Source organism: Sciurus carolinensis, chromosome 6 (assembly GCF_902686445.1).
Source record: "Sciurus carolinensis chromosome 6, mSciCar1.2, whole genome shotgun sequence".
Lineage (NCBI taxonomy): Eukaryota > Metazoa > Chordata > Mammalia > Rodentia > Sciuridae > Sciurus > Sciurus carolinensis.
The window spans coordinates 16,232,232-16,247,005 of NC_062218.1; the positions used below are offsets into that span (position 1 = coordinate 16,232,232).

Consider the following 14,774-nt stretch of genomic DNA (forward strand, 5'->3'; position numbering starts at 1 on the left):
CTCCTGCAGATCAATTAAAGTTGTAAATAATTTTTATTTTTATTTTCACTCTTAAAGTGTCCTTGTTAACATGGTAACTTTTATATTTTCCTCTTCTATGCTAAAATATTATGATTCTTAATGTTCTAGAAAGATCCCTCTTGTTATACAGTGAAGAATGGATTAGACCTTAACATGACCAAGGGCCAAAAAAATACAGTCCTTTTTTTAATTTTAATTTTTATTTATTCTAATTAGTTATACATGACAGCCGAATGCATTTTGATTCATTGTACAAGAATGGAGCATATCTATTCATTTCTATGGTTGTACATGATATAGAGTCATACTATTTGTGCCATCATCTAAGTACCTAGGGTAATGATGTCAACCTCATTCCACCATCTTTCCCACTCCCTTGCCCCCTTCCCTCTCTTCACTCCCCTATGCCCAATTCAAAGTTCTTTCATTCATCCCCCCTCCCATTATTGATCAGCATCCACATATCAGAGAAAACACTTGGCCTCTGTTTTGGGGGGATTGGCTTATTTTGCTTAGCATTTATTCAAATGCTTATTTTTTTCCATACGTTAAAATGTCACCATTAATTGTCTATATTTACTTACTGGCAGGAACTTACTGGAAACGTTTAGTATGAAAAAGGCCAGGGAAGAAAATATATGGATAGAATTTTATGATTGGAAAAAATACGTTATTTTTTAACTTGTGAAAATTCACAAAAGGTTCAATGCATCAGGGGAAACTGCTATAATTATAAACAAAACAAGTTCTGTGGGATACCAGGTGTATTTTTCCCCAACAACATTAACACTCATTGAAAGGACTCAGGAAGTATGTGACTGGAGAAAAGTAATAAAGTTCAACATCTTGGACTCAGCATCTTAGAGGAGGTCCATGGATTCAACATCAAGACTGATTTGGCTGTGGACATTTCTGAGGGTCTAACCTACCTACAATAAACATTGTTTTAGTCAGATTTTTGTCACTGTGAACAAATGATCCAACAGGTACAAATTTAGTGGATGAAAGTTTATTTGGCACTCATAGTTTAGGAGGTCTCAGTCCATAGATTGCTGACTCCATTCCTTGGGACTCTAAGTGAGGAAGAACATCATGATTGAAAGGCATGGTGGAGGAAAGCAACTCAGAACATCATGCCAGGAAGCAGAAAGACAGAGCTCCATTCACCAAGAACAAAATATATGCCCCAAAGGCACATCCACAATGATCCACCTCTTCTAGCCACAACTTGTCTACTTACAGTTACCACCAAAAATTCATAACCAATCATTTTATCTTTAAACTTTCTTGCATTATCTCACACATGAGCATTTAGGGGACACCACATATCTAAACCTTGACATACATTAATACTAACAACCAATTTCCCTGAGGAAACAGGAACTCAGTAGGTATTGATCACAGTAATGCTCATTCAATATGGAAAGGAAGAAGCATAGCTATAGAATGGATTTGATATTGTCTACTATGCTTCTATCTAACCCTCTGTTCATGAATATGCACTCCTTTACTCTACACAGCATTAGTGTTGCCCATGGAACTCATCTTGAAGCAAGTAGAACATGCACAAAATTTGCTTATATTATCACTTACTCAGTACCCTCAGGGCTGATGAAATTTTTTATCTTAGAGGAGTATTGTCTTACAAAACACTAGATTATGACACAGTTATACAACAGCATCCTCATAGAGCCAATAACTGAGAAACTAAATATAGAAAAGAAAGAACAGATAATAGATTGTCATAATTTAGTTATAGTCTTTTGTAATGTTGTGGGCAAAAGACCTGACAAAACAAATTAGAGGGGAAAAATTTTATTTTGGTTTATGTTTTCAGAGTTTCAGTCTATGGTTGGTTAATTCCATAGCTCTGGGTTGGACTTGAGGGGAAACATCATGGTGGAAGGATGTGGCAGAGTAAAGCAGCTCAGGAAATAGCAATTAGCAAGAAGAGAGAGAGAGCACCCCACTTATTTGGGACAAAATGTAAATCCCAAGGGCACATACCAGTTTCCCAGTTCCTCTAGGCACACCTTACTTGCTAGTTAACACCCAGGTAATTCATATCTGTGAATTAACCCACTGATTAAGTCACAGCTCTCATAATCTAATCACTTTACCTTGAACATTCTTATATTGTCTCTCATGTGAACTTTCTGGGGACATCATATATTCAATTATAATAAACTCCAAATTCATTTTTTCAACAATGAACCTTGAAAGACAAACCAAAATTATTGCAGAAATTACCTCAGAATGATCAGATCTTGAAAAATACCTACTAACTTCCATAACTTCTTGCTTCCAAAAGTGGAATGATAATAGCCTGAGAGGTGTAGTTCAGAAGTAAAGCACTTGCCTAACATCAAGAGGCTCATAAGTGCAGAAATACAAAAAGAAACAAAACCAACAACAATAATAAACCCCACAAAAATGCACACACAAAGGAAATAAAAGAAAAAGGAAAATCAAACAAATAAGGAAAGATCCAGGAATTGTCAAATTGGCCACTAAATGAATCAGTTATCACACTCTAGTTAGGCTGTGTCCATCTAATCCATTCTGAAAATTTCCTAATAAAATATACATAAATCCATCATTTTTTAAATATTAAGCTTTCCCACTCCCTTGACTGCCTTTGAAAGTCTGTAAAACACAATGGTAACTCTGTTACTATGGACAGCTCTGAGTAAATAACCTCCATTTGTTCTAATTTGGATGTTCCCTGTTTTTCTGGAGGCTATATGGAGACAAGATCTTCACTGCCTGTCGCGTTGGACACCAGTGACCAGATTCTGTACACATGGATGACTCTGGTGCATTGCCAGTAATGGCTGGTGAATCTGAACTGACATGATAAATCACCATCAGCTTGGAATTCACTCTTTTTGTGTTGATTTTCTCAGATATTTACTCTGAGTTACCAAACTCAGAATTCAGTATTGGTTTCTAGTTATCAAATGTCCTTGGTGGAAACTATAATTTTCATCCCAATCTGTTTTCTTTTATACTGTTGTTTTACATCATATTGTTTAAAAGTATTGGTTAATACAAAAGGATACATGCAAGGTAGAATATTGTCTAGACCCTATAAATCTTGTTTCTGAACTGGTCTTACACACAAGTGAGTGTGCAATTTATTCCACACAGGTCTCTACTTCAATATTGCTGTGTTGCGTGTCACCTATAATAATGGATATGATTCTCTGACAGTCTTAATTTTTGTCCTAGGAGCTTTGCTTTGATCCAGAGACAGAAGTCTCTCTAGCTTTTTACTTTCCAGTGGGTACAGGATCAATTTTCTGATCCTAGCAGCAAAGTGTTCTGTAGGGGCATGAGCAAGACCTAATTTTCACCAAATGTTGTCATCTCTCTTAGGGTTTTCAAAATTGTAGTTTTCTACTGTGAAAAGTACATTCTGTTATGTGAATTCTCATTTCAATGCAGATTCCTGTCCGTATTTCTCTAAAGAATATAATTTCACTAAAGATGATTGGGGCCTTCAATGATAATACCTGGTTGCTGATTCATTTTACCTACCTTGTCCTGGAACAAGATCCTCTGTTCTGATTTGGATGTCATTTTAATTTGTTTTTTCATGTAATCGTATAGGATAGAGTATAAAGTGTAAACCACCAAACACCATCTGATACCATTTTGACCACAGTCATAACACACAGATCTAGTAAAACATGCAGGAAATGTTATCATTTGTCCTCCTAATAGTTTTGGTGAACTGTTAATACAGTTATTTTTCAATCTGTTTTGGAAAATGTGTCTCTGTAAAATGTGTACGGCATAGTTCACACAGGAGTATTGATTCCAATAGGAAGCTCCAAAATTTCCATTGTCCAAGAAGCTAGAAGTATGACCTGAACAATTTTTATTCCTCAACCTATTCAAATGATGTTGAAAAGAAGAAAAGTTTGTTATACCTATAAGTAAGTTGATCCTTACAGTCGCAAGAAAAGCAGAATCAGTGTGGGAAGCAGGGATAATGGATAGAACAGATGGATGCTCTGAGAGGTTTATTAGCATTTCCACATTCACTGTTAAAGGTTAATTGCTTTTTTACTTCTGTCCATGAAATATTTATTCTAGATTTGCTCTCCTACAAGGAATAGTGAGAAAAAAATGAAGAGAATATAAGAATCAATTGTGTTCTGAAATGGAAAACATTTAGTATAATAGTGGAGCCCTCAAGAGAGCGAGAGAGGGAAAAATATAACAAAGCAAAACAAAATTTAAGAGGAACATCTTAGTGGTCTTGTGCTGCTTTATTGGAATAAAGCTTTGTGGGCAATTTATAAACTATAGAAGTTTATTTGGATCATGGTTCTGGAGTCTGAGAAGTCTGAAACTGAGAGACCATATCTGGTGAGGGCTTCCTTGCTGTGTCATAACATGGTAGAGGCCATCAGATGTAAGAGAACAAGTAGGAGAGAGAAAGAGAGAATGGGGCAAAACTTACTCTCTTATCAGGAAACTTCTTCCACAATAACTCACTTCTTCCTATATCAATGATATTAATTCAGTCACAAAGGTAAGCCCCTCATGACATAATCACCTCTTAAAGATCTAACCTTACATCACTGTTGCACTGGGAATTAAGATTCCAACACATAAAGTGGGTGGAACACCTTCAATCCATAGCATTTCAAGAGGCTCTGCCCTCGAATGGGTGAAGGGCACCATAATAAAGGGCTAGAGAGAGTGAGTTTTTCTCTGTTCTTTCTTGTGACATGTGAGGAACAGTCTCTCCCTCAGAAAGATGGTGCATTCCATATACCATCTTGGAACTGGAGATTCGACCCTAACTATTCACCAGATCTCTGGTAGTCCTCAAATTTCTTCAGCCTCCAGAACTGTGACAAAATAAATTTCTGTTCTTTATAAATGATTCAATTTTTAATGTTTGATTATAGCTGCACAAAATGGAGTTAAGAATGTAGTAAGTAGAAATCACAAAGCCATGAAAATAAAAGTGAGCGAATTTGATAAGAGAGGGGATGCTACCTGCATTTCAGAGAATTCCAATGTTCTTTATGTCTCAGGGGTAGATTATTATTAGCAAATAGCAAAAAGATGGGCTGAGGAACATCAGGCCTTTTTATCCCATTATAATTGATTTGAATTTTATTCTTTTCATGAGGGAACCACTAAATAAGTAATGTCGTGCTAAAAAAAGATCCAGAATTTCTAGGGAAATATAAAATCTGGAGAATGAGTACTCTCACCTAATGAAGTCAAGATTGAATGTAGGTTTACAGTGTGTTGCAGTAACTCACAGAGAAATGCATGACAAAATTGGTAAATGGAGAAAAGGACACATATGTAAGAAATTTTACAAGATAGTACCAAAAAAGAAGCAGATTATTTGTACTGATGAACTTTAACAACCAATATTTATCAATAAGAATAAGGAGACAATGTATAAATTGAAAAAAAAATTCAATTTTTAAAGTAGTTAAAAGTATTGACCAGTAGATCAGAGCTTAAATAAGAGGAACTAAGAAAAAATAATCTGTAAAAAGGTTTGAGAATCACTACTGTAACTACTTGTAGTTGAAGACATGGAAGAACATAATATCATTCAGATAATAACACCCAGACAGTGCATGCATATGATGGCAGAGATCTGAGAGAATCTACAGATCAGCCTAAAGAGATAGCTGGTAGGAAAAGACCGAAGTGAATAAACTGAGAAAGAGCATCCATGGAGCAAAGCTGAGTACAAATGTAATCAACGAGGCTAACAGAACAGAAAAGCTTGAGAAAGAGAAGGGTGACCACCATCAAAACTACAGAAACAATTTAAATAAGACAGAAATTTACCAAAAGAAGTTTCAGTGCTGAAATTCGTGTGGACATCTTCAGTAAAGAGATGGAAGTGAAAGCTATAGTATAATCAATTTAGAAGTGCTGATTAAACAGATAAAGCCAACACAAATTGCTCTACAAAGAGGTTTAACAAAACCATAAACAAAATGAACAGATTAAAAGGCAATTATCAATGAATTTATAATCTACCAATAAAATCATGTACAGTTGAAATTCATTCCATACAAGAATATTTAGGAATATAGGGTAAGTTTCAAATAAATTAATATGGGAAAAGCAGGGAGATAAAATTAGATAAATATTCTGAAATTTGAAAGACAAAATCAGCCCTGTGAGTTTACCAAAATATTATTAAGTACTATTCTCTGCTGAGACATGCTTTTTACATTCATCTAAATAATTTTATGTACTTTCAAAACTATGTGTTTTAGTCAGCTTTTTTGTTGCTTTGACCAAAAGATCTGACCAGAACAATGTTAAAGAAGGAAAAATTTATTTGAGGGCTCAAAGTTTCAGAGGTCTTAGTCTATAGAAGGCTGGCTCCATTCCTTGGGGCTCAAGGTGAGGCAGAATATAATGGTGGGAGAGTGTGGCAGAGGGAAACAACTCGTATTATCAGGAAGCAGAGAGAGAGAGAGAGAGAGAGAGAGAGAGAGAGAGAGAGAGAGAGAGAGAGAGACTCCACTCTACAGATACAAAATATATACCCCATAGCCTTGCCCCAATTCCCACCTCCTCCAGCTACACCCTACCACTTCAATTAATTCCACTGATTGGGTTAAGACTCTTACAACCCAATCATTTCTCTAAACCTTCTTGCATAGTCTCACATGTAAGCTTTTGGGGGACAGCTCACGTCCAAACCATAACACTGTGCATGATGAATAGATGTATTAAATGATGAGAGAGATACTTATAGTCATTTTGTAGCTTACTAAGAGAATGTATTATTTTGAGGTAATATAAGATATATATTTTCATTTTAATATGTTATGGAAAATATGAAAGCCACCTAAAAGAGCATGCAGATCATTCCTTATATTTCCTTCTGATTTCTAGTCAATTCTCTCCCCAGTCACAGGTAACCAATCACTCACTTATTCTAACAGCACAGACTAGTTATATCTAATTTTAATTTTATATAAATATAAAACCATAAATGTGCATTATTATTTTGTATCTGATTTCTTTAGTCCAATGAAATACTTTTAAGATTCACAGGAGTTATTATCTGTAAAAAAAAAATATTGTCATATATTTATTGGGGAAATTATTCCAATGTATTTAAACACCAAGATTTGAATATTGATTGTTCTGTGGATGGATATTTAGATGATTTCCAATGTTTGGGCATTATGACTCAGGCTGCTTTGAATGTTCATATACAATTATTCTAGGTAAACAAAAAGTTTTTCAAAATATGTAAAATTTTACACTTCAATCAGCAATGCATGAGAGTTCCAGCTGTGCAACGTCTCAGCATTTGGTATCATCAGATGCACTGCTTTTAACCAGTTTGTTTCATTCCTTTTACTGAAAACAAATAATGTTGAACAACTTTTCATGCACTTATGGGTCATTTGGGTGTTTTCATTTGTGGTATGTCAATTTAATTGTATTGTTCATAAGTCACTAGCTCATATGTTTATTATGGATTCACAGGATATTTTAAAACACATTAAATAATTGATTCATCTCTGAGGTTGTTTTAGTCATTTTTTTCATTGCTGTGACTAAAAGACTTGACAAGAACAATTTTAGAGGAAGAAAAGTTTATTTGGTCCTCACAGTTTGAGAGGTCTCTGTCCATAGATAGCCAACTCCATTGCTCTAGCCCCAAGATGAGGCATAATAACATCATGGTGGAAGGGCATGGTGGAGGAAAACAGCTCAGGACCACCAAGAAGGACAACATGATCACCAAGAAACAGAGAGAGCTCTTGCTCACCAGGATCAAAATATAAACCCGAAAGGAAATCCCTCAGTGATCCATTTCCTCTACTCACAACCTACCTACGTATGGTTACTACACAGTTAATCTATTCAACTAGATTAATGCACTGATTCTGTTAATGATCTCAAATGGTCAAACTCTGAACTTTCTTACATTGTCTAACACATGATATATTGGGGGAACATCTCATATATAAACCATAATAGGGATAAATGAATTATAAATGATCTTTTCTTTGTTTGTGATTTGCATTTAATTACTATGCCTTTTAAAAGTAGTTGCCTTTTATTTAGATCAGATTCAGTTAACATTATTTTATGATTAAATTGCCCTGTATTTAAAAAAACACACACACACATTTAATTACAAGTTGTTAAGACAGTTTTTCTTAAAGAAGTTGTATGGTTCTAATTCATACATTTATGTCTATAATCTTGAATGAACATTTACATTAAGTTAAGTAGAAGTCAAGATTGATTTTTTTTCTCTTTCTTATGATTATGTACCTGTTCCCAACATCATTTTTTTTAAACTGATCTTTCACTCCCTTATTGAACAGTCTTGTTCTCATGGATTTAATTCAATTGAAGAGATATGAAGAGATATTTTTCCATGCACCGTTTTCTTCCATTTATGTATTTGATCTTCTATTAATATTATACTCTTAAATGAATAATACTTGAAGACACCAACTTATCTCTGTTTGCTGATTATATGACCCTATGTCTGAAGACCTAGAAAACTTCACCAGAAAACTTCTAGAGTTGATAAATACATTCAACAAAGTAGCAGAATTCATGGACAATATTAAAATCAACAACTTTCCTATACTTCGATAATAATTCCACAGAGAAAGAAATCAAGAGAGCCGTTTCTTTCCACAATAACCTCAAAAACAAAATACTTGGGAATTAACCTAACAAGGGAGGTGAAAATCTCTACAATGAAAACTATAGAACACTGAATAAAGAAATTGAATATGACCTTAGAAGATGGAAAGATCTCCCATGTTCTTTGATAAATAGGATTTATAATGTCAAAATGACCATACTACCAAAATTGTTATACAGACTTGAAGCAATCACCATCAAAATACTAATGGCATTCTTCACATAACTAGGAAAAGCAGACCTAAAGTTAATTTGGAAGAATAAAAGACCCAGGATAACTAGAGCAATCTTGAGCCAGAACAGGAAGTTGGATCTCAAACATATAGTGATACCTGGTCTCCAGTACACTAGAGACATGCAGTAATGACAACAACAAAAAACAAAACAATCTAAAAAGTCAATATGAACAGTAGTAGAACAGAACTGAAGCCACAGAGACAAACCCACATAGTGATAGTCATTCGATACTTGACAAGATATCAAAAATATGTTGAAGAAAAGATAGACTTTTTAACAAATGGTGATGGGAAAACTGGACATCCATATGTAGAAAAATGAAACTAGAACCCTATATCTCATCCTGCACAAAAGTCAAATCAAAGTCCATCAAAGACTTAGGAATTAAACCTGCAAACTTGCAACTGCTAGAAGAAAACAGGATCAAACGTATTGGCACAAGCACCAACTTCCTTAAGCGGGTTTTGAAAACAAAAGAAATACAACTTAAGTGCAGATAGGAGGGAAGGCATAAAAGTAAAAAGTTTCTGCGCAGCAAAGAAAATGATAAAGGGCATGAAGAGTGAGCCTACACAAGGGGTGAAATCTTGGACAGCTACTCCTTTGGCAATGAATGAATATCCAGAATATGTAAAGAATTCAAAATTTTAACACCAAAAAGAAGTCACATATAACTCAATTAATAAATGGACAAAATAACTAAAAAAAGACATTTTTCAGAAGAAGAAATACAAATGGCCAACAAATACATGAAAAAAATCTTTAACATCCCTAACAATCAGGGACATACATATCAATACTACACAGAGATTTCATTTCACTCCAGTCAAAATGTAAATGTTCAAAAATATAAAGAAAAATAAATGCTGAGAGGAATATGGGGAAAAAGGTACATTCACACATTGTTGGGGGGGACTGCAAATTAGTACAACCACTCTGGAAAATAGTATGGAGACTCCTTAAAACACTAGAAATGTAACCACCATATGGTCCAGTTATTCAACTTTTTCTTATTTCTTCAAAAAACTAAAGTCAGCATACTGTGGTGATGTAACCACAAAAGTGTTTATAAGAATGCAACTCACAATAACCAAGATACAAAACAAGACCAAGTGCATGACAACAGGTGACCTGATAAAGAAAATGTGGTATACACACACAAACACACACACACACACACACACATAATAGAGTTTTACTCAGCCATAAAGAAGAATGAAATTATGGCATTTGATGGTAAATGGATGGAAATGGAGAACATGATGCTAAGTAAAATGAGTCAAAAAATCAAGTGCTGATGTTTTCTGTCATATGTAGAAGGTAGAGCAAAGTAAAGGGGAAAAAGGTGGTGTCAGATAACAAAGACAGGGAAGATCAATTGAGTAGAAGGAGATTGAGGGGGAGAGAGGAGAAATGGAGAAAAGGAAGAAATACAGAATGAATTTGACAAAATTATTCCACCTTTTGTATATCTACAAAGTATTGATTAAATTACACAAATGGGAGTAAGGTAGACCTGTAGAGTAGAAGAAGGAGAACAGGCAGAGGTAGGAGGAGAGGGAAAGGAAAAGCATTGTGGATGGAAATGGATTATCAAATTCCATGGCGGTATGATTATGTCAAAATGAACCCAACTATTATGTACAACTATAATGCACCAAAAATCCCACTCCTTGATTAATACATTGTTTATATAAATCTTAAGGTTCTGTCATATAAATACAGCAAATATATGTGCTTATATGTGGGTATGTGTGTATGTGTCTCTTTGTATGTGTAAGATCAGGATTATGTTCTTTATTATAGATCCATGTAAAGAACTTACACGTTTTGCAATTGATTTATTCTTAGGCATTGATTTTTTTTTGTTACATTCTACATGATATTGCATGTGTGTATATGTATAATCCGTAAATGATACAAAGAGTCATGCTATGTTTCATTTGTTCCATACATATGTGCATGCTATACACATAGTACAGCTGCATAATCACATATTATATGTGTATATTTCCCACCAAGAACGTCAATAGAGAAACAACATATAGCATCTGAGAGAAGAACAAATTAAGAGGAAAAAAAAAAAAAGAGTTACCTAGAGGAAGCAAGAAAATACTTCAGATGAAAGAGGGTCCTAGAGTGGACCAAAGGCTTGCATTTTGCTGTCAAATGAAATCCAAAGATTCTTAGTTGTAGCTGGGTGTTCATTTTTAAGTTCCTGCTGTGTATAAGATATTTCTCTGAATTTTTGTATTAACCTACAACACAGGTTTTGGTCTGTAACCATGTCTGATAAACATGATCTGACATCCAGGACCTAATCCTGACAGGATTTGATTTATAGCAACTGCCTTTTCTACCTGATGAGCTTCCATTTTACCCAGACCTGGACAACTCGTCAGACAGCTGAGTCAGCAACATTTCAGTGTACTCTTCTGCCATTTATATTTTTTTCCATTCTCTTTTATTGTTACAATATAAATAAAATTAATATTTTTTACAGTTGTTAGAAAAAGTGTCCTTGTTTCCATATAACATTTTCAATTATTTTCTGTAATACAAAGTATGGAGTATATGCTTTGCTTCTTCCTGCATTTACATTTTTATTTTCTTGTGATAAATCTTATGTATGCAAAAATAAAATTATAGTTTTATACTCATGTTATTTTTCAGAATACATAAATGGGCCTTATGTTATAACAAAGAATGCTGCAATGTATATGTATATATATGTACATATATATATGTACACACACATACACATATGTGCTACATTCTGTTAATTTGCATAAATCAGAGGATTACACAGAAGGGTAAAAAGGAGTAAGTTTATAAGGAAAGATTTTAATAAGTAAAATGTAAAAATTTTATTTCTTTTTAAATGAGTGATGTTTGGAAAGGCTAACACAAAAAGCCACATGAGGAAAATATATTTTTCAAATGAAATGCATTTTGAGAATGAATTCCAATGAATCACTTAAAGCAACTATATGTCAAGAAGCCTCAGGCAGGATGGTTGTAAGTTCAAAATCATCCTAGGCAAATTGATGAGACTCTCAGTACCTTAGCCAGATTCTATTTTTTTTTTTTAAAACGGGGGTAGTGGTAGAGAGTTAGCTCAGAGATAAACTATCCTGGCTTCAATCCCCAGGACCAAAAATTAATTAAGTAAGAAATAAATAAATAAAATGTTCTGAAGGCTTATAGATTGAATATGTCATTTCTCAATTCATTTGTTGAATCTAATCTTCATTTGATAGCATTTGGAGGTGGGGCCTTTGAAAAGTGATTAGATGATGAGGGTGGAGTGCTCACAAATGATATTTGTGTCTTTATAAGAGACTTCAAAGCAGTCTCTTCCCTGTTCCACCAAGTGAGAACACTCCTGGTATATGTGAACCCAGAGGCCATCTCTCACCAGACATTGAATATATGTATTTTGGTCTTGGATTCCTCATCTTCCAGAACTATCAGAGGTAAATCTAGTCTATGGTAGTTTTTTATAATGACCAAACTGACTAAGAAGGGACCTTTTTTTTTTTAACTTGGTTATCTGAAATATATTTTCAGAAAAAAATGAGCATTATTACTTTACAAAATATTAATTATGCTGTGAAAGTTTTAGAAACTATTTCTTTAGCAGTAAACTCTAAATGGTAACAGATTTTCAAAATTACAGTATTATGGTTGGAAAAATTCAAGTAAATATCTCAAAAATATTTTCAAAATATAAGAATATATAAATGAAATACAAAACTCAGAGGAAGAGTGAAATATGTCTAATAAGAGATTGCTAGTAATTCTAAGGAAAGAAGTTAGGGAAAAATGTAGGCAAGTAGGTCATTATAATATTTTAAGAGTCAAGTGTCTTAGACATGAAGCTTATGGATTATTTTTTCCAGAATAATAGGAAGATAAAAAAAAAAAAATAGAACTATTCTAGATGACACTGTTAGGAAGTCCAGAAAATACAGTAGGAGTAAGTCCTGAGACCATCCAGAAAGGTAAGATGTGCATTAAGTTTGAAATTAAGTTTCATAATTTTCTCAATGCCAGTAGTTATTCTGGAAAGGGAATAAAAGAAATGCTACAAAATTATGAGAAAAAGAGAAATAAAATTCACACTTTACCTTACTTCACTGATAAACCATTTAAAAGTAAAGGAAAAATATTTTCAAACATTTAGGATCTCAAAAATGTTAACTCCTGTATCTCTTTTCTAAGGAAAATCCTGACGGATGTGGCCTAGTAAAAAAGTAAGGTAATTCCCAGGTGGACCGACAGAGGGCACTCTAAAAGCCAGACCAGGACAGGCGGTCTGGAGCCCGGAAGAGAATGGATGTTGATTCTATCAGATATTTCTCTAAGAGGAAGATGAAATTGATATAGAGTTCCTGATGTGTCTGAATAGATTTCAATAATATTTCAGAGAAAGTATTCGAGATCACTAAATAGGAACAACTAAAAACAATGTAATTTCTAGCATCAATGAACACGAGATTTTTGAGACGATTGTAATAATGGAACAGTACATGAATCATCTGTAATACTTACATATTACAATAAAATAAACAACCTAGTTGATAGTTATTATTTACCCAAAATTTAGGATGAGATTTAGCTGATGTCTGTGATGAGGGTAGAGGCCTAAGAGAAGAAACAAAATATTTTTCTTTCATAGTTGTAAGTCAAAAGATTATATGTAAAAACCTGAAAACAACAACCAAAAAATAAATAAATAAAAATAAACCACTATGTTGAGCACTCCGGTGGGTTTAGCACAATGTGCTCCATTGGTCCTGGGTACCGTCAGCTTCTACATTCTCTCCTGATGGAAGAGTTTTACAAGTTGAATATGCTATGAAGGCTACAGAAAATATTAGTACAGCTGTGGGGATCAGATATGAAGATGGTGTTGTCTTTCAGGTACGAAAATTGGTGCTGTCTAAACTTTATGAAGAAGGTTCCAATAAACGACTTTTTAATGTCGATCTGCATGTTGGAATGACTGTAGCAGGTTTGTTGGCAGATGATCATTCTTTAGCAGATATAGCAAGAGAAGAAGCTTCCAACTCTACATCCAACTTTGGCTACAACATTCCACTAAAGCATCTTGCAGACAGAGTGGCCATATACGTACATGTTTATATGCTCTGCAGCGCTGTTAGACCTTTTGGCTGCAGTTTCGTGTTAGGATCTTATGGTGTGAATGATGGTGTACAACTCTACATGACTGACCCATCAGGTGTTTCTTACGGTTATCGGGGCTGTGCCTTTGGCAAAGCCAGGCAAGTTGCAAAGACAGAAATAGAAAAACTTCAGATGAAGGAAACAACCTGCCATGATGTTGTTAAAGAAGTTGCAAAAATAATTTACATAGTATATGATGAAGTTAAGGATAAAACTTTTCTACTAGAGCTCTGCTGGGTTGGTGAATTAACTAAAGGAAGACATGAAATTGTTCCAAAAGATATAAGGGAAGAAGCAGAGAAATATGCTAAGGAATCTTTGAAGGAGCAAGATGAATCAGATGATGATAACATTTACTTCAGCATCTATTCTGTTATAAATTTCTATAACAGTCCCATATAACTGTATTCATGGATTACAAATAGGCACTGACCAGTTTTCAATAAATTGTTGTCTGGTTAAAAAAATTTTTTTAAAAACCACTATTGTGTAATCAGATTGCTTAGAATGTGGAACTTAAAAGCAGAAGAAACTGCTAAGAGTTTAATGTCATTATTCCATAAATCAGTCAAGACTGGGAAGTAAGGAGCACTGATTTTTGATGGGATTAATCGACATTTTAAACTTTTATTTTACTGGAT

General features: G+C 34.1%; 1 protein-coding gene across 1 annotated transcript; it reads left to right on the forward strand.

The window, feature by feature from the left end:
- The first annotated feature begins 13,726 nt into the window (after nucleotides 1-13,726).
- On the forward strand, nucleotides 13,727-14,535 carry LOC124986978 (proteasome subunit alpha type-3-like). The gene is given in 2 exon segments (XM_047555839.1): nucleotides 13,727-13,748; nucleotides 13,751-14,535. Coding segments are annotated over 2 exon segments (807 nt in total).
- The last annotated feature ends 239 nt before the right edge of the window (nucleotides 14,536-14,774 follow it).